At 40.5% G+C, this 20,662-nt stretch overlaps 3 protein-coding genes across 4 annotated transcripts; 1 reads left to right on the forward strand and 2 right to left on the reverse strand.

Annotated features, from left to right (window-relative positions):
* Nucleotides 1-951: 951 nt before the first annotated feature.
* Nucleotides 952-5,089, forward strand: LOC128852924 (histone H3). The gene has a single exon (XM_054073463.1). It carries the CDS (start codon nt 976-978, stop codon nt 1,384-1,386), a length of 411 nt encoding a protein of 136 aa, XP_053929438.1. The 5' UTR covers nt 952-975; the 3' UTR covers nt 1,387-5,089.
* A 28-nt stretch (nt 5,090-5,117) lies between these two features.
* LOC104057270 (histone H3) lies at nt 5,118-7,125 on the reverse strand. 2 transcript variants are annotated; one of them, XM_054073134.1, is made up of 2 exons: nt 6,555-7,125; nt 5,118-5,833 (listed from the first exon to the last, which is right to left on the reverse strand). In XM_054073134.1, the coding sequence occupies exon 1, from the start codon at nt 7,093-7,095 to the stop codon at nt 6,685-6,687; it is 411 nt and encodes a 136-aa protein (XP_053929109.1). In that variant the 5' UTR covers nt 7,096-7,125; the 3' UTR covers nt 5,118-5,833; nt 6,555-6,684. The 2 variants fall into 2 exon arrangements, with proteins under 2 accessions (XP_053929109.1, XP_053929051.1); XM_054073076.1 differs by having other exon boundaries at nt 5,118-5,838.
* A 1,124-nt stretch (nt 7,126-8,249) lies between these two features.
* Nucleotides 8,250-9,044, reverse strand: LOC128853125 (histone H4). The gene has a single exon (XM_054075481.1). The coding sequence runs from the start codon at nt 9,006-9,008 to the stop codon at nt 8,697-8,699; it is 312 nt and encodes a 103-aa protein (XP_053931456.1). The 5' UTR covers nt 9,009-9,044; the 3' UTR covers nt 8,250-8,696.
* Nucleotides 9,045-20,662: the final 11,618 nt, after the last annotated feature.

Here is a 20,662-nt window from a genome sequence, read left to right on the forward strand (position 1 = left end):
GCCAAGAGGAAAGCATGAGTCCATGAGAAAGCAGCAAATACTTCATGCTGGTCAGGAGGGGAAAGCTGCAACCCTCCTCTCCCCAATTTTTAAAGGTTTATATAAAACTATACGTAGTCAATAACCGTTTAAAAAAAAAAACAAAACAACAAACCATCTAGTGATACATATTTGCAAGCACTTTCGGTTTCCTGAGAGCCTTCAATAGTAGCAGAAAATTAAATTATGGAGTAATTCTGTATTCCCTCTTAAGCTCTTGGCTTTGCAAATATGTTAATTGACTAAGTATTCTCAAAGTCACGATTTTAGTTGCTGATACTTAAGTTCCCTTAAGCCTGTTTTCCTAGAGAGAGTAATACAAGAAAAAAAAGAGCTTAAAATGTGCATCTCGGTTGTTGCATTTTGTTACATACTTGTTCCAGCTACAAATTTGTGTCACAGAATTTCTTAAGCGCCTGTCTCTGTTTTGAGGTAGCAGCACTCTTCCATTTGCACCTTTGGAGATAATGTGCCTGTTACTGTAAGACGGAGCTCTGTGCAACACTGAAGGAACCCTATTCTTTGTTTGTAATCAGCCCATCAGAAAAAAAGAAAACCAAAACAACAAACCACACAAACAAACCAACCCCCCTCAAACACCAAAAATAAGAAACATCTTAAAACAATTGTCGTTTTTAAGAACACCTCGTGAAATTGAATCTCCACATGGCTTTTAATCAGCCAGAATCCTGTGAGTGCTGTCGCTGACACACTTCCCTACCAAGGCTTTTGACTCTCCCTGAAGCAACACAGCGGAATGGGGGGGGGGGGGGGGAAGCAGCTTCCTTGAGCCCAGGATAGGAATTTTACGGTAACCAATCAGGTTCCTCCTACTGTCGTCCAATCAGAAGCGCAATGCCTCTATAAATACAGGCGCTGCGGAGCCTATTGCACTCACTCCTCTCTGTCCCAGGCAGAAGGTTTTACTGGTTACTCATGGCGCGTACGAAGCAGACCGCGCGTAAGTCGACGGGCGGGAAGGCGCCCCGCAAGCAGCTGGCCACCAAGGCGGCCCGCAAGAGCGCGCCGGCCACGGGCGGCGTGAAGAAGCCGCACCGCTACCGCCCCGGCACGGTGGCGCTGCGCGAGATCCGCCGCTACCAGAAGTCCACGGAGCTGCTGATCCGCAAGCTGCCCTTCCAGCGCCTGGTGCGCGAGATCGCGCAGGACTTCAAGACCGACCTGCGCTTCCAGAGCTCGGCCGTCATGGCGCTGCAGGAGGCGAGCGAAGCCTACCTGGTGGGGCTCTTCGAGGACACCAACCTGTGTGCCATCCACGCCAAGCGCGTCACCATCATGCCCAAGGACATCCAGCTGGCCCGGCGCATCCGCGGAGAGCGCGCCTGAGGCTCCTGCTGCAGATCTTCCCCGGTTCTTCCAGGCACTGAGGCAGCCCACACAGACCCAAAGGCTCTTTTAAGAGCCACTCCATACACACTGAAAGGAGCTGTAGCACTGCTTTCAAGTGGACAGAGCTTAGTAATAACAAAGTACTCTTATTTCTATATCCTAGATTGTACAACTTGATTTTATAGCTCCACCTCCTTTTTTGGTGATTTTCTTTCTTTGTTTGGGTTTGGGTTTTGTTTTGGTTTTAATTTCACACATAATGATTGCATTGCCTGCAATCAGCTTTTATAGCTTTTATAAACCCCTCAAAGCTTTCAATTGTTCTGCATTTCACCAGGTTGCTTTGCAAATATCGAAGGAGAGTAACAGGTATTTCACAAACACTGCCTGGAGAAAGAAAGACAAAATTAAAACAGTGTGGAGGGGGTTTCAATATGTTAGCTTAAAGAACAGTGAGAAAAGAATATCCTGTAGAATGTAAGGGTTTACATCATTATGACCATACTAGACTCAACAGTCTTGAAGGAGTGGTGGAGAAGGAGGGAGGGGTGCATGGCTCTGTCTGGAACATCCTTGGGCTCAGGAATTTTGCTCCTCAAACCCCACCAGCAGGCTTTGTCTAGGTAAGAGCAAAAACTTCCCACAGCTCTCTGGAATTATGTTACTGCTGAAACCTGCTAAGGCAATCTGCTTGAAAGAGAATTGTTACTTTCCTCCAAGATTTGCTACTGCCAAGAGCAAGAATATGTGTCTCAAAAGATCTGTTTTGAGGCTGCTCTTAGAATGATAGATGACCATGGTGAAGAGACAGGCAATGTGAGGCACCTTTCTCACAGCATGGAAACATATGTTAAAAGGTCAAGAAACTATAAAGGAAAAGTGCTGCCCTTAGGAATACTGATCCAGTTTGTCTGGATTTTGTTACCACTGGTAATACAAAACTAGAAAAGAAGTCATAAATATATAATTTCCTAAGTTGTTGAGTTCTTTGGTTTTTTTGTTCACTTGGGATTTTTTTTTGGGGGGGGGGAGCACTTATAATAATTTTTATTAAAATCTTGGAGTAAAACTTTGTTTTTCCAATAATGCTCAAGGATTTTCACCAGAGAGTGGGTAACTCTAGGCTCTCTTTATGTACAACTCAGATTTGAGCCATCACCTCAGCAAGTGGCAAAGGCACGCACAAAATCATCAGATATTTGTGTAGTATTATACAATATGTATTTTCTTTGAAAAGTTCTTGGTGTTTTTCCATGTGCTCCTAGTTCTTTATTCTTCATTAACTCAAAAGCTCACAGAAGTCCACCCTGATAATTCATTTCCACTGTCTCAATTTAGTTGTCCTTTGGATGTGAGGGAATGCTTCACCAGGTCACGTTCCTCCTCTGGTCATAAAAGTCAATTCTTGTCTTTGTTGAGACACACCTATTCACCTTTAAACTTCAGAGAAAAAACACAAGCTGTCCCATTAACTGACACCAATATCTAGTCTATGCCTATACTCAAAAATATGTTGACCTTTTAATCATCAGTTATCATCAAATCTAATACCTATGTTCTAAGTCTGACATTTCCTACACAATCTGTTGATTAAGCTGGACTGGGGCTGTACATGGAACAATTGAGCAGGATTCTTGTCGTTGTCATAAAGATTAATTTCCAACACTTGTTCTTATTATAGTCTTAATACAATAGTCTTTATCATGATCAATCATCAATAATATCTGTCCTACATGTATATATTTATCATATTTTCTCATTTCCCTTAACAAATAATAAGTGTACATGCATTTGTCTTTGAACATGTGCTTTCCTAGATAGCAATCATAAGATTTTATGCAATCAGAAAACAGGCTGATTTGTGACATTTCTGCAGTCAGATTTCTCAGATTCTTCACAAGATGCATGTATACATATACCCTGACAGTAAGTAACTTTCAGTCTTCCTTGTGAGGACCCATTTTTGCTCAAATGGTTGCTATGAGACATTAAAATAGGAAGTTAAAAAATATGCTTCAGAGAGTAGTTATTGTTTCTCCCATAATTTTGGGAAGCATCTTTCCACCTTCCCTCTGTCTGCAAAGATTTCACTTAGTACCTGGAGTGTAACAGTCCTGAGTGCTGAGTAGTGTTGAAGGAGCTATTAGAGGGCAGAACGGTCATGTGTTGTCATTAGAGGCTCCTCTTAGAGACCCTTGAAGTACTAAAGGTACAATTCATCAGAGGCAGTACTTGGATGGATGAGAAAAAAGGCAGAAAGCCTTCCTGAGAGAAGTTATCGGTCCAGATTAAGGCTTGTTTGGGGGGTCCTTTCCCCCTTTTTTCCTTCTGCATTTTTTTTTTTTTTTTTGGTTTTCCTCCCACATACAGTCCCCAAAAATTAGTTTGTTGACCTTTATGGTCTTATTTCAAAACCAGGTAGCACTGGAAGTGGAGAGCTGCAGTGTTACTATGTGATGAATGGAGCATCTATGCTGTCTGTAGTGAAAAGAGGAGCTAGTCTATTTTTTAATTTTGTCTTTCAAACAGAATATATATCTTTTTAATTTCACCTCTATTTATTTATATGTAAATTAAATTTGTCTGAGTATGTAACAAATCAAATTAAAATAAACCTAAATGATATAGAAGGAAAATATTGGCAGGCTTTAAAATTGAGGTTTTGTACAACAATATGAATAAGATTTCTCGTTGTATCGAAAGGTAGCATGATGTGAGAAGAAACTTCACACTTACCCACCCATCCACCCCAGGCTGTGATAGAAACCTCCAAATAGGCCATAAAAGATCTGTATTTTCTTAACATTTGGACAACAAAAATATAGACTCAGTCTTTGCTTTGACTGCTTGAGTTTCCCTAGAGAATATTTACCATTAACTAGAAGAAGGAGGAGGGAAAAATGAAAAATAATAAAAGGAACTTTCTCTTATTTCTGACAAGTACCACCATGTTAACACAATAAGATCCTACCAGTACTTTGTAGCAGTTTTACTACATAGCACTGATAAACAGAGACAAGATATTGACTACTTATTAGTCACAAGGAATAATTTCATCATTTGATTACTTGGAGAGCAGACCTCACAGTCTGGTATCAGTGCAGGTTCTTTACAGAGGTTGGGTATGTTCTAAGTAAGGTCATTTTTCTTCACCCCATGGCTTCACTCTTTACGTATTGAAAGTTCTAACAAGTCTGAACTTTTAGCCACTTTAACCTTAGCTAACCCTGAAGTCAAAGGTTAGCTACAAAGTTTAATTCCACTTAATAATACATTGTCAATGTGGAACAACCATTAGAAGCAGGATGGAGCCCACTGAAGCTTTGCAATGCAGACAGAAAGGCAGTTAAAATTAGGATCATAGAGTTCTTTTCAAATTAAATTTATAAGAACAGTCTGTGCTATTCCAGCAGGATTACTTCCACTTTAAATTTTATAAAATTGTCACCCTTTACTCTGTAAGTGGTTTTGTACAAAGGGTTGACAAGAATAGAAAAAGTGTACATGAGTCCAACTGCAAAATAGCCTCTTTCATTTCATCTACCACATGGTATTGTTGGAACCACAAAAAATGAAGCCAGATAGATACTGCTGGATAGTGTTGGGGCAGAGGAGACTGGAAAGGAGGACAATATGGGTGGATACTGAGAGGAATTAGTATTTGTGAGCGAAGGAAAAACATACATATATTGCAGTATATACATATAGAATATGTAGATATGTGTGTGTATATTCATTCATACCTATGTCATGTGATGGATTTTTCTTGTACCTACCATGTTTGACCTACCATGTAGTATTTCTGAATCACACCCTATAAAACTTCTTGCAGAGTTTCCCAGGTGCCATACTCAAGTACCCAAATATTCATTTGAGACTGATTTTGCTGGTAATATTTACAGAAGCACGTTGGATAGGCCAGGCTCCATTATCAAGGGCAGAGGAAAAGATGCTTTGATGACAAAGCAGCAAAAAAGCATAGGAATCTGAGTGTTTGTGAATGAATAGAAAAGATGACTTCTCCAAAATATCAAAACAGGTACAGTCTGCATGACTTGATACAACCAACCAAGAAACTGAAGTGAACTGAAGGCTAACTGCAATTTCCTGATTACAAAATTTACGTGAATAAACTAAATTCTAGTAAATCTGGACATTCTGAGCCCCCTGCGTGCATTCCTCTACTGACTCCACCTTCTTTTTGTCATCAAACACAAACCACTTGTACTCATCTATTAAAACCATATAAGCATAATTCCTACGGGCCTCCCATTGGTTACAAAGCTTCCTATGCTTGGCAGCCAATTCCTTGCCTCCAGCTGTTTTGTTCTCAAATAAAACCCGTGAAATCATCCCCTGTGCAGGTGCTCTTCACTTGTTTGGAAAACTGCAGGGCAGACTTCCTAGGAACATCCAGCAGGTTCTCTTTATCTTCTGCTTCACCCTTTCCTCAAAGTCATTAAAAAAAAAAAAAGAAAAAATAAATCACTATTAGAATAATTTATTGATTTTACCATTTTAATCTGTTGCATCAGGCTTATCTTCTCAGAACTTTTGTTTTATTTATCTCATATGTAGGGAGGTACAGGTCTCAGATATCTAGTATGGTGCTAGGATTTTCAGAGTGCATCCTAGTAAGAGCAATACAGTATGTTTGCATCATTTTTGCTTTAATTAAAATCTGCTTCAAGCTTCTCTTCCAACACTAACTCAGGTTATGCCTTCTATATTGCTTAAAAGTGAAAAAGTGCACTGCTTGGCAAAAGTACTGTAAATTAGTTTTTACAGCAAGTATCAATTCTGGGGAGGAAAGGGAAAGAACTACCATGGGCTCTGTCCTCATCTGCTTTTCAAACTTAGTATTTTTTATTTACCTTATCTAAACATTCCTTTTTTCTTCTGATATGTGCAGTTACTTTTTCTGTATAGTCAGATATTTCCAGGCCCCTCACTGTGTCAGCAGGCAACAGCCTGCTTGAAAAATTAAGCAGTTTCAAATGACTGCTAAAGGAGAATTATAAACCCATTTTGACTGCCAGTTGTGGTATCTGATTGCAGGGGCCTCCGGACAACAGTGTCCAAGCACACAGCTAGTCAGGGTGGGTGGGACAACCTAAATTTTAGGACTATCAGTACTTAGAAAAAGTGCCAAGAATTTACATTACCTTGAAAAAACTTCAGGATGACTTCAGTCTTCTATCCGAGTAGCAAAAAGACCGTGTCACAGCCCTCTCGTGTAATGTGGTGGCTCTTAAAAGAGCCTTTAGGGTGCAGTGATGAGGGGTCACAGAGGCCTCAGGCGCGCTCTCCGCGGATGCGTCGGGCCAGCTGGATGTCCTTGGGCATGATGGTGACGCGCTTGGCGTGGATGGCGCACAGGTTGGTGTCCTCGAAGAGCCCCACCAGGTAGGCCTCGCTCGCCTCCTGCAGCGCCATGACGGCCGAGCTCTGGAAGCGCAGGTCGGTCTTGAAGTCCTGCGCGATCTCGCGCACCAGGCGCTGGAAGGGCAGCTTGCGGATCAGCAGCTCCGTGGACTTCTGGTAGCGGCGGATCTCGCGCAGCGCCACCGTGCCGGGCCGGTAGCGGTGCGGCTTCTTGACGCCGCCCGTGGCCGGCGCGCTCTTGCGGGCCGCCTTGGTGGCCAGCTGCTTGCGGGGCGCCTTCCCGCCCGTCGACTTACGTGCGGTCTGCTTCGTACGCGCCATCGCCTTCAGAGAGCGGAGATACCCTTAGCTCCGGTGCAGTAAACTCCTACTGTCCCGTTGTCGTGACGGCTTTTATACCGTGCTCTCCTCTTCGATTGGCTGCCACCAGCGCGCCCTTCTTATTGAGTACGTTCAAATTCGAAAAGCCCGCCTCGAAAAGCGCGCCTTTTCACCAACGGCCCAGCAGCGCCCGCCCCCACCCCTGCAGTCGCTGCTTTTGTTTGAGATTTTATCCGTTTCTTCTAATCTATTTAGAAAACACAAACCTTCAGCAAAAATTATTTAAAATGAAAATGGATAATTGTAAACTATGCGCTCCTTAACGTGTGGAAGATTCATGTTGTGGGTTTTTTTTGTTTGTTTGTTGTTTTGGTTTTTTTTTTTTGTTCTAATTCACTGGGATTTGAAAAATGAGCATTGTACAGTTTTTCTTCAATAGGAATACTTAAAACCAAACGAAAAATACCGTGTTAGGGTGCCTTTTTGTTGTTGGTGGTGGTGGTAGTGGTTTTGGGGGCTCTTTGCAGGGTTGGGGTACAGTGCTGGGGGAAGGGTTGGGGTTTCCTTTGCTTTTCTTATATGGAGTAACTTCTGGAAATAGCAGAAATCAATACCATAGCTGCTATGGTAAATGCTTTTGGATTGAGATGAATTGCACGTGAAAATGCTCTAATGCAAGGGATTGTGTTTTCAATGTTTTCTATTATTTCAGTATATCAGGTATTACTAAACTCTTACTTGCTGAAATACGAACTTTGTAGTCCACAAGATTTCAGGTTTCCCCACTGCATATTTCTGCTGGTTTTCTAAGCAAGAGAGTCTTTAAAGCCTGAGTAACAAGGGCTTTCAGGGGAAGGGAAGATTGGTGCCAACATTGGATAGTGAGCTGTTCAAGCTTCAGCAGCCCTAAGTTGAAAAAAAAAAAAGCAGCTTCCAAGCTTTAACACAATGGAAACAAAGAATAATGGATAAGTCCCCCCCACTTTCAAAGGACAGACTTTACATCATTCTGGTGTTTAAATTATGAGGAGCTTGGGGGGCGACCAGATGCAACACCACTCCTCCACCCCCCCGTATTCCAATTTTTATGTGCCAGGCATCATTAGAGGAATTTACTTAATTTAGGTACCAACACACATCTACCTCTGCTTTTTATTTGTGGAAAACCAGACAACAGTAAGATATCTGCAATGCATACCTGCCTCTAAGCCAGCTCTTCAGCTTGAAAGAGGAGCATAAGTTTAGGGGTTTTTCTATTCTTTGAGATCCATTTTTCTAGGGATAGTACAAAACCTCCCCTAAATTTAGATTTCAGATACTCTGCTATTGTAATCCATAGATTTATATGTTCATCTACTCAACTAGAAGAGCCTCTTAACGCTTTTAAGGACACACATTTAGACAACTAAGTGCTTAAACAGTATTCCTAAAAGCGATTTACACAGCAACTTGTTAGTACAAAATGCAATTAAGTAACCGAAAAAGTGTAACAATATTCTGTCTTTTACTAATTTCGAAGCAACTCAGCTCTTTACAAGAGAAAGTGGGTGGCTCTTCAAAGAGCCTTTGGGTTGTCGAGATAAGTCTAGGAGCAAAACGCTTTAACCGCCGAAGCCGTAGAGGGTGCGACCCTGGCGCTTGAGGGCGTACACCACGTCCATGGCAGTAACCGTCTTCCTCTTGGCGTGCTCGGTGTAGGTGACGGCGTCGCGAATCACGTTCTCCAGGAAGACCTTAAGCACGCCGCGCGTCTCCTCGTAGATGAGCCCCGAGATGCGCTTGACACCGCCGCGGCGAGCCAGGCGGCGGATGGCCGGCTTGGTGATGCCCTGGATGTTGTCGCGCAGCACCTTGCGGTGGCGCTTGGCTCCCCCTTTCCCAAGTCCCTTCCCGCCTTTGCCTCTGCCAGACATCCTCCTGCTGCTGTTCCCCTTGCTACTGCTGCTCCCGCTGCCCGCTCCAAGTTGTGAGGCTGAGCCGGCCGCGCCTCGGTATTTCTGTGTTGGGAGCGGACCTGGTTGGAAACTGCAGAGAAGAGGGGAGGGGTTCCCGGCATTTTTTTCTGCTGCCGTCACAGGGCGTGATCGATCATCTCTTGCTCTTACCTGTTAAACAATAGTGTAAAGACTACTAAGTAAACAAAAAAATGCATGGCCCCCAAAAAAGGATTCTCAACGGCGTACAGGTTCATAACAATTCTCCATTTTTTTCCCCCCTTCTCCTTGGATTTCTAGAAACCGATCTGCTATGGACGTGTGTGTATATTTTATTTTCTTGCAATTGCCATTTTTTTAAATTACTTTAAATTCCTCTTATTTTCATACTGTTGTTCATTATCCATATTTTTTGATTTGTATTCAAAGTTCTATAAAATTTTAGCAGACGTTTTAGTGCTTTGAAATCTCTTTCTGGCTTTAGGAAATTTTCCACAGTATCTGTGCCACCAGGTTTTCTGATCTATTGGTTTTGTACTTTGCTTTCCACCTCCCATTTCTTAAATGTGAAGTTTCATACTTCTTTACAATATCTGCATAAGCTATTTTTGGTCTGTAAGCATATACTAACCAGAAGGTTTAATAGAATCTGTTTTATGTTATTACCTTTATACTAACGGTGCGATTTTTACTAAACTTACTTATTCAGAATTACTGCTGTGGAATTTTTTTTTCTAATTTCTAAAAATTTTCCTTTATCATAACTATAGATTTGAATTATGCTAACCTAATTAGTAAGAAACTCACCTGTCTCTTGTACTGCAGATCAATCTTTTCTGTCTTTAGCTGTTGGTTTATGGATCTAAATCTATCCTGGAAACAGGTGGGAGACTGGATTTATGAAAGTAAGTTTATGAAAGTAAGGAACAATCCTTGTCTCAGGATGTTACAAATGTCACAGTATAAGAACATCCAGTAGTGGAATACCTACTACACTAACATATAAAGAGCAGTTTCGTCATTCTCTGAGGAAAAGGGAAAAAAAAACAAACCCCAAAAAACTTGTACTAATTAGTTTATCTCTATTGCGCTACTAAACTGAGAAGGACTAGCTTCCCTTAGACTGTTTAATAATTTTGGAATGGAATGGAATGTAAACCTTTTGAAAACCAAAGGAATATTTGCTCTGTATGGTCACGTTGAAAGCTTACAGGAAGAGCTCATTATCCTGACATTTCAGATATTGTTTCTAAAACTGTGCCTAGACGTTTTCATGGTCAATATAAAACATACGTCTTTTGGAGAATCAGGGTTTTTTCTGTTTCTTTCTTTTTTTTTTTTTAGATAAAGATATCGAATATGATTTAGCCGACACTTTTCTTCCCCCTAGCTAGTCTGCCTCACTTCAGAAAAGGAGTACATTAAGAAACATAGGAATGATCTTTGCTTTTACCCTCTCCCATTCTGAAGATACCTAACTGAACTCTCCTAGTCAAGTCTTCCACCTAGCAGAGCAATTCATAGCTTTTATTTGGGCTATAGCAACTGTGATTCCTGTTGCAGAAGTTCAGAGGAATGCAAAGGTGTAATGAGGAGTCTCTTTAGATTTGGTGTATTACTAAGCATGTCTCATTTCTCTTCCTGCGAGGAGTGAAGACGTAAGCTAAGTATGATACTGGGGCTTACAAAGTGCGTTATGCTTGCTATATAGATCCTGTTTATACAGAACCAAGAGGTTACAAAACAGTAAATAAACTCAAGCCTTTTATGCTGTAACTAGCTTAAAGGAGGAGTCCAGAGTAGTTGTGGTTTATTTTTCTTCACTTATTAGTGCTTTACTAATGGCAGAACATCAGATTTCAGCATCCTTCCCTTCCCACTCCCCAATTCTTGCATACAGTTACCAGTGACAATGTTCAAGAAAGGGCACTTAATATTTAGTTCATTTAGCACATATGTAGACTAAGGGCAGATTTACAGCAAGATGGAATCAAGACAGATTTAATTCAACAAGACAGAGGCAAATGACTAAGCCTTTTATGTACTGAATACACTTGCTGTCTATCTCCATGATTTTTGCACTCAACATTCAATGTCCATTTGTCAGTTTTCAGCTGCTTGTTTATGTTCTGGTTTAGTGTCTTTTACCTAATTAATGTTTTTTCATATGTGTTTAAAGTCTATCCCAATAACATAGGGCTCCTGTAGGGTATTATGTCTGAATCAATAACCTCAGGGTGAGTAATGCGAGTATATAGTTACTAATTTAATCCTGACTTTAAAAATACAAGTCATTAAATACTAGCAGAACTTCAGGCTTCAATTTTAGATCAATGATGTGCAAAAAAAAAAAAAAATACCGTCAGATCTTATATTGTAAGAATAGATATGAATAAACATTCTAGAAAAGTATTCATCTTCTTTCAAACTAGTAGTTTTGAACTTCATATGTGTATGGGACAGGTCTTCATATTCCTTGTGCTCTCTGCTCACTGGCAGCTGGTGCTTCATTCCTGATTCAAAATATTCTCTGTAACTTCCAAAGGAAAGATGGAATCATAGTTTGTACTTTGTGAGTGAGACAGGTTGTACTGTTTCCCTGTTGTCCTGTTCCTGGGATCTGCCATGCTGAACACATAGTAGATCTCATCCGGATGATCTGGGGGAAAGAAACAATTTTTTCCCTTGTACTGAAAACCTGGGCACTGCTGGCAGATCTGCACACCCCCATGGCAGAAGAGAGCTCGGAGGAAAAGGGCAAAAGGGCAATGAACTTGAGGATTAATATACTGTAAAGAAAGCTGCACTTAATACTAGGGAGACTGGAGGGCTACCGTGGTTTTAAATGAAACAGCCGCACCAGTGAATCATCAGGTTGTTTCAGACAACTAATAAAGTCTTCCAGAGCAAGTCACACTACCATGTGGTGTGGGGAGGGGTAGTGGTGTATATGTGGGTCAGCCCTACTATAAACTATGAGAACTGGACAACAAATAAAACAAAGTTTAAAGAGATCAGTGGGCTTAAGATGGTCTCAACTGGCATATTCCTCCCCAGTGACTGAGGAGGCCCAGCAATGTAACAATATGCACAGAGACCCGTAACCAGAACCGTGTTTGCACTGTGATGCAACAATGTATTGCAAATATTCTTTATGCTTATGATGACATTTCAGTACATTGAGGTATCATTTTACTAAATAAAAAACACATGTAGTGCCCAATATGCTCAATAAGAAAATTTCATATCAAACATAAAATTCTCCTCACAGTTAATATCTTAAAGAACCAGGTTGGACAGTATTCAATTCTGACAGCATGGAGATGTGGTCAACTGGGTCCTGTCTCTACATGTGGATAAAATAGTAAACTGCACAAGACCTGAACTCTTTGATATACTTCAGGCTTCTAAATCCATCCCAGCACACCTCGTTCTCTAGACCCCTGTGCCCACATAAACCATCAAGAGTTCAGCATGTAAGCTATACTACAAAGCTGTGGTTACTGAGATGAAGTAGACCACATGATTTTGGCAAGAAATATTTTAATCACAGAAAGCATTTATCTTGAGACTGAGGCCCAAGTCAGTATTTGCATGTGTAGATTTGCCATTTGGAAGTAATCTCTTGGCAGTAACTTATTTGCAGAAGTGGATTCTGTTGCTTAAGTTAAGCTAGCAAACAATGTCACATAATGTTTAAATGTTACAGCTATTACCTTCCCAATATGTTGATCGCGGTCAAATAGATAGATATTTGACACGTATGACAAGAGATTTAGGGGAACCGCGATCATAGATTTAATCTAATGATAGGTTCTTTGATAACTAACTTAATCTCTCCCCTCTCCTTTCCCTTCCAGCTGAGACAGTCAGAGGTGGAAAGCCCCTTTCTCATCTTTTTGTTTAAAGGCTCCTCTCAGCCAGAGATACAAGAGGTTGAGCTGCAGCCCTGCTTTGGATTATTTCTAACCTTCTTCTCACTGGCAAGTGCGGAAACTACATAGGGACTGATAAATCAAGAGGAGACCTCTGTTGTGGCCCAGCAGCCAGGGCTGACCTTTGAGGATGCAGATTGCCATGCACAGAGAGTGTCTCCTTACAGATCAGGTGATGATCCACACAGAGACAAAACCATTGAGAAGTCATCTCTCTTCCTCTGCACCACACCAGCTGTGAGCAAGGGCAAGCGCATGTTGTCTGAGTCACTGCTGTGCTGCTCTGCAAACCAGCAGGAGCTCAGTGCTGTTTCTTCATGGAAAACAACATCATAGGATTAGTCCCTACAACACCAGATCACAGGAAGGGACACTGCACACGCACTTCCGGAGGAATGTTATGCTTGGCAGGCGCTGATATCGAGGCACTTGCGTGGCCCTGCCATCACTCACACCTCCTCCTCACTGGTCCAGATGTTCCAGAGTTCCCTTCAAAGCAATGCTGTTTGTACTAGAATTGCACTAGAAGTGCATTTTTATGTACTTTCTGGGGCATTTCTCTCACACAACAATTTACCAACTGTCAGGACAACTGCTCATGGCCAGCCTGCATGACTCTGGAGTAGTATGATGTGTCTCACTCTGCCTTGGAAGGTGATGGCTTTCATGGGCCTCATCCCCGCCACGTCATGCACAACACACAGCCTTACTAGGATACATAGGTCCCTCTGCCTCATGTCATACTCTTAGAATACATCCACTCAAGACTTTTGATTGCAGCCTGTCTGCTCCCTTGGCATGAGCAGGGTGCTGTTAGGTGCACTGAATATCTAGTGTAACTGAGTAGGTCTATGCAGAAAGACTGGAGGAACTCCCAGATGAGATTTGAAGTGTTGGGAAGATAGTACTATACTTAGTTCCTTCTGTGAAGTTGGTTTAGTATATTGGAGAGAAGGGACGGGGTCAATTAGCCTGTGGCTGGGAATAGGAGTGCCGCTTTGCCCATGTTGCTTTCCTTCCTGGGCACTGTGCTTGCTCTAGAAAGACAATGAAGGATCGATCCCTGTCAGACCTCTTCAACAGGTACTCCAGTTCCCCAGGAACAGGATGGTCCATGGAGTTCAGAACTCTGTGGCACATCATGCAAATCTACTTTTGCATTTGGATAAGGGATAGCAAACAGCAAACCAGCTTTTCAGCAACCACAGCTGGCACTTGACTGCTTCTCTTAATCTTTACTGTGCTTTCTAATCTGGCACTTGAAGCAGCGCAGGTGTCCTGATACATTGACCATTGATTAAGATAGGAAGATGTACCTTGAAAGCATTGTAAGTACAAATGTTTCTGCACAGCCAAGACTGATCAGCTCCTCTCCTTGTCTGGGCTCCTGCAGAGCTACACTGGGCAGTAAGTTTTCCCATTGAACTCTGCCAACTCCTACAGAGTTGTAAGTACTTAACAGCAGCTGAATTACTGCCTTGTCCAAACAATGTCACTGGGGCATAATTTTCCAAGTTATGAATCTACTGTGGGCATCCCTGTAGGAATGTACTGAATTTTGTCTTGCTCTGCGTGTTTCTGGAAGAAGCCAAGTCTGGCAAAAGATGACGTTCATTGTGTCGGTGCCTCCAGACACTACTGCTGTGCATTGTCTTTGTTACAGTAATAGCTGGTTGGAAAACCAAATACTTTGGTTGGAAACCCCAGCTGCTTACAGGGTTTTCTTAGGCTCTGAATGCAGCAGCGAGATTGTCTTTAAGGATGCAGCAAAAAAGAAATTCACCACAGCCCCCAGGTTCTGTTCAGGTCCGACCAGTCATTTCCTAGGCCATGCTGATGCAGGTAGCTGCTCTGTTTCACGTGCAGAACTTTGCACTTCTTTGACAAACTGCACAAGATTTCATTTGTAACTGCACAAGATTTCATTTGTCCCCTGCCTCAGGTTTATTGAAGTCATTTATAACTGAATGTCTTACTTTGGCTTTATCTAATACCCCTAACACAGTATCATTCACACATGCTAAAGGCTCTTATCATCCAGGTCATTACTGATAATGTAAATTAATATCAAGTATTCATTCAGCTCTGTGGCATTCTTTTCTTTACTGAGTGCCTGCAGTCACTAAGTTGTTAACTACAGCCCTTTGGCCCTGTTCTACTGTTAGTATTCAAACATCTAATAGCCTGCAGATCCTGGTTATACTCCCTCAGATCCCTAAAGAGAATGCTGTGTGAGATGGTTCCAAAGACATTACTAAATGTCAAGTGTATTACATACTGCACTCATTTTCTGTCCACCTAGACTTTCCCTAATCTATAGTTCCGTAATTACCAGTATCTAGAAAACAGCAATTTTTGTTGTTCCCTACCCATCATCATGAGCCAACTAAACACATTTTATCTCTGATAGTTGCTCAGTATCATTGATTCTTGGAAACCTCACTGTCTTCCCAAGTAACATTTTCTAGTGTGTCACTCACTCCATATTAGGAATTATCTCCTCACTGCTCCACTGAAGAACATTGCTTCTTGTTTTTCCTACAGTGCATACTGAAGAAAGATGATGTCTTTCCTTTTCACTTTTTTAGTGTTTGAGAAGATATTTCAGTTTTTCAGCCTTCTTTTTGAGTTAGGGACCTCCAATACTATGTTCCTTTCCATTAGGGAATGGTTCTTAGACCTCTCTGATAATTACTGTTGCTCTCTTCTCTTTATTCTCTTATTGCTCACTTCTCACTACCTGAGGTTTAGTACTAAATATTAGGCCTAAAACTCCAAGTGAGACTGTAACATTCCTGACTACAGAGGAAGATCTTTGTCTGTCTTGTAGATGATGTCATTGTGTTCCAAACTAATACCTAGTAACACAATTTATAACTATAACCTGAAAAGCCAGATCTACTCAGCTGCTAGTCAGCTGCTACTGTCCAACATTTATGAAACTGATATATATCATTCCAGGTGAACTATCTGACATATTTTTGAACACAGTGTCTCCAATTTGTCAGGCATTTTTCAGTGCATAAACTATTCTCCACCATTCCAGCATTTCTTTGCTTGTTGGTAACTGTAGCACTTCTTTGCGTGCCCTGTAGACTATAACTCAGGTCATGAATAAAATTACACCAGGACTGATCCTTGTAGAACTCTGTTTGACATTCCATTTTAATTTCATAGTTGACAATCATGTTATATTTTAATATAACTTTCTATCCATCTGTGTGTGCGCGTGCTAGACCAAGTTTTCTTGATTATTAGTTTAATTTTCTAATATATTTCTCTAAATGAAATAAAATGAAAGAGAGCGAAAATCTGCAGTGTACTACACAGCTCTAAAGAGACATTTCATCCTCTGCTGAGACTTCTTCTGCAGTTAATTTTGCAGCAAGCCAGTTAACAATGTCTTTAATTTCTTCCCTTATGCCTTAGAAGCCAATTTCTGAATACTGTTTATTCTTGGTTTTATTCATACCTTTCTTGAATCTGGCTGAGCTGGTAATTAGTACAATTCAATATTAATAATACATTCTTTCCCCAGGGTGTGCTGAGTCTGTAAACCTGAGCAATGAATGAATCTGTAACCCAGAATGCCTTATCATATTCTTAGTTCTTGCCCATATTCTTCAGATACCTTAAGAGTAACAGGGTGGCTGCATAGGCTGAGTGCAGACCTGGGCCTACTGCATGTTATCACAGGTAATCTTTTGGCATCCTATTTCTACATCCTTGGATGTAGATTTTCTGTATTGATGGTCTACTTTTAATTTCCATTTCTGACTGAAACAGTGTAATTTGACTACCAAAAAAAGAATTGTCACTTGTCTGTGTTGTGCACCTGAGAGGTTAGGCAGGTGGCATAATTTCAGATAACACATCTCATTTTTTTTCAGGTGCTCGGTGAGAGTTACAGATAGGGTTACATTTCCATGCTTTTGCATGTAGGTCTCTGTACCTAATTTTCTGTATTTACCTCCTTCCTCTTTTTCTTCAGTTGAAAACAATACAATGTTTATGGTCTACGTAACTTAGAAGAACAAAATCCTGATCATAACTGGGATTCCTATGTTTAATACTACTACTAATACTAATGATTCTCTGTCTGAGGGATGGGTGGAGAGAAGTAAAACTTGGTTATAGACAGATTTCTGATCCAAAGGCTTTCAGAAGCTGGAATGAATATTTTGATGCTATAGGCTGTCCTTTTATTGACAGAGATGGATATTTTGAGGCTTACTCCTTAAAATGTACGGTTGTCCTTTTTTTTGCTGGTTAGCAAAGATTTAGCAGTTATTGCAGGCAGGAGAGTCACTTTTCCCTACCTTTTGATCACTCTACAATGTAGCAGTTTTTTCAAAAGTGGTGGTTTTACCAGGACTTTGACAAGCCTTAACAAGTCCTACAGTCACAGATGACATGATCACTGAGCCAAATAAAGGTAGCTCAAACTGCTCTTGTCAAGTCTTGAAAGTGAGGACTGCCGGAGAGGTAACAATGATTTTTAAAGATACTTTTATTTAACTACCAAAATTCAAGAAGTGACAGGACTGACATTCAGGGCTAATCTCTACATAGGTTTCACAAATTAACCAAGAGAAAAATTATTTGCACAACAGTACTGAGGAAAATGGTGGTTTCCCTCCAATCACTACCAGTGTGAGAAACATCTGGAGTCCTTTCTGGGAGTCCAGTTCTGGGATCTCCAGTGCAATAGAGACTTGGACACAACTGTAGTTAGAATAGCAAAGGGCCACAAAGATGGTTAAGGAGCTGGAGAATCTCTCATATAAGGAGAGGCTGAAAGAGCTCTTCTTCTTTCAGCCAGAAGAAAAAGAGGATTACAAGAGTCTTATCCATGTGTTCAGATACCTGATGAGGGAAATAAAGGAGACAGAACCAGTGTCTTATAAGTACTGCTGAGGAGAGGAGGCCATGGGCACAAACTGAAACAAAGGAAATTCTACTTAAACATAAGAATGTTCTGAACAGGCTGCTCAGAGAGGCTGTAGTGTGTCCCTGCTCTAAATGACTCTTTCAGCATGAGGGTAGGACCTACAGCATTAGGTGTCAGGTTAGAAAACATAGTATATTTTTTAGGAGATGTTATTTTCCTAACACTGAAATATTTGTCAGTATTTTTTTGTTAGCTTATTTGAAGCGTATATCAAAAAGGATACGGGCTTCATTACTATTGGCAGACCTTTGATATCTTAACTCAGTATAAACTTTATAATTGCTAAATCAGTCATTATCATCGACATAGTTACATCATGCCAAAGATTTGACTGATGTCTTTTGATCTTGGTATGGTGATTTGATTATGAATATTTAGAATGGTTATTTGAATGTCTGCAAGATCATTCTTTGTCAAGAAGATAGCATGCTTCATTCAAAAGTTTGTAATTTCTCTGAGTCTCCCCATCTTAACAATAGTAATAGTAATTAAATGAAGGTAGCCTTTCAGTTAAATTTGGCCAATCATTTTGTCCAGATTGTTCTTTTCCTGCAGTGTGAATGTCTAATTTGCATCAATTTGTTTAGTATCTAATCTATTTCTCTGCCATGTAGTCTTGATAATAAAACAGTCAAGTCTTTCCTCTGCTATAAAATTTTAGGAATGACTTCTTATGTTTTATGTGAACTATTTTTTTGCTTGAAGATTTTTGTACTGGAAAATACACTGCCATTTTGTAGGATCTTCTGTAATCTGCACTAGCACTGCTAGGCTATGAAAGAAGCCAGGGCATGTTTTGTGATGATACATGGAAGTGAGGTTCTGGTTTTGTGAAGTAAGGGTATACATTTTAAGGAGGCATAAGAAATTGGTTTGAGGTCCTAAGTAGGAAATAAAGAGAGCCTGCATTTGGACAAGAGTGCTTGGAAATAAAAAACAGAAATTTCAATCTGTGCTGGTTGATTTAAATTTATTATGAGAGGAGTCACATTTAAGTATTTGTCTTTTCAAACGGAAACTGCAAACAATTTTTATTACCAACTCATTCTCAAAACTTTTTTTTCAAGTAAAGTTTTTTGACAGTAAGAAAACTTTTCTGTCAGTTTGAAAAACTGTTCCATAATCTATCATTTATCAGCTTACTTATGTGGTGAGATGCTGGCTTTGCTTTGTTTTCTTTTTCTCTTATCTGCAAAACACCCAAGTCAAAATCAATGTTTTTTGTAAGGTAGATTGTGATTAGTCCTTCTAAAAGCTGAGAATTGTTATTTTGGTCCAGTGCTGCATTTAACAGTCATTTCCTGCAATGCAAACCTGAAAATTATTCATAGCTTCTGAAAGTTTATTTTATCCAATTAACTAGAAAATGTCATTTCTAGGGCCAGGGAACAATGGGGATGAGGAAATAATCTCAGAAAAGCCTTCCCCTTTCACAACACCTCCTATCTCTAAAGCTCCTCTCTTTAAAATATAATTGCCTTTTGCAAAAATGGTTGATAAGACTAGGAAAATTCTCACTGTTCAGAAATGGGGCAGGAATAATGCTTTGTGCAGAGCAGTGCTGATTTGATGGTTAAGGAACAGATACAATAAAGGATGCTGGCACATAATGACAAAGGCCAGCTGCCAAGTATTCTGATGCCTCAGTCTACCAGGGAAAAGCAAAGAAATTCACAACTGCCACTTAAAATAGTTGGCACCTAGAACAGGGAACTGTTTAGAAGACACACTGATTTACACAAACCCATCCAGAAATATAAGTGGGAGAAGTCAGGAATTCTGCTCCTTGAAATCCTCAGATCAATTCCTTCTACATCTGCTTTCCTCACAAAACTAGCGACAATCTTGTCCCTTTAAAACTTGTCACAGACAAATGACAGCAATCCTGACGTGCTGCAAATGCAGTTCATGTGACTGCTGCTACTTACAGAGTAAGCTCTGAGAGCTCTTCTTTCATCTCTTTCTACCTCCTGTCTTTGTCTTTAACCTTCAGCCTGCTTGTTGGGGAGAGAACGAAATTTCTCCTCTCCTGATGGACTAAGAACAGGTTTACAAAGAATGAGCTTGAAGAGAAACTTGCCCAAGTATGTGCATGTAGAGGGATGGAGCTGGAAAAGAGAACCCACTCCTGGGGCTACAGCTGCACTCTTGCACCAGCTGTTACTGTCCACTCCCAGTTGCTCTTATCTTCATGACTGGTTTCAAGTGTAATAACCTAGATTTCTAAAGATGTAACATTAAATCATCAAACCTACAGAGATTAAGGAACATTAAATTTCTTTCAGTCCTTATTCTCAGAAGAATGTGCATTACATGAAACAGATACAGATAGATGACAACCCTTCCTGGTTCAGTCGTGTCCACATGAGAAGAGTGGCAGATTTTACAGCCCACTTCGTTATGCCTTACAGTCTGCTTTTTGCTGTGGGGTAGCAAAGAGCCTAATCTCCCCCTTTCTGTGCTTTTCCCTTCTTCTCCTCTCCTAGAAAATGTTTATGAACTGGCCTGCATGCAAGCACAACAAAATAAAATTAGAAGTAGAAGCGAATATGAAAAAGTGATAGTTTATTGTTTTAACTTTTGTTACTCTAATGTATCTCATTTATATTTGCAATTTTAATTTATTGCTTTTCAACTAAAACTACTTACTATTAAGCATAACTTGAATGCCAGGGCCTTTTATAACACACTACTTGTCTTCTAGAATATCAATTTCATCCATGCTAGAAGAGGTGCTCTTTTGCTAA

Source organism: Cuculus canorus, chromosome 1 (genome assembly GCF_017976375.1).
Source record: "Cuculus canorus isolate bCucCan1 chromosome 1, bCucCan1.pri, whole genome shotgun sequence".
Classification (NCBI taxonomy): Eukaryota; Metazoa; Chordata; class Aves; order Cuculiformes; family Cuculidae; genus Cuculus; species Cuculus canorus.

Excerpts from the sequence above, each read along its gene's own strand:
- LOC128853125 (XM_054075481.1), bottom strand. The coding sequence starts at position 9,008 with ATGTCTGGCAGAGGCAAAGGCGGGAAGGGACTTGGGAAAGGGGGAGCC.
- LOC128852924 (XM_054073463.1), top strand. The coding sequence starts at position 976 with ATGGCGCGTACGAAGCAGACCGCGCGTAAGTCGACGGGCGGGAAGGCG.
- LOC104057270 (XM_054073134.1), bottom strand. The coding sequence starts at position 7,095 with ATGGCGCGTACGAAGCAGACCGCACGTAAGTCGACGGGCGGGAAGGCG.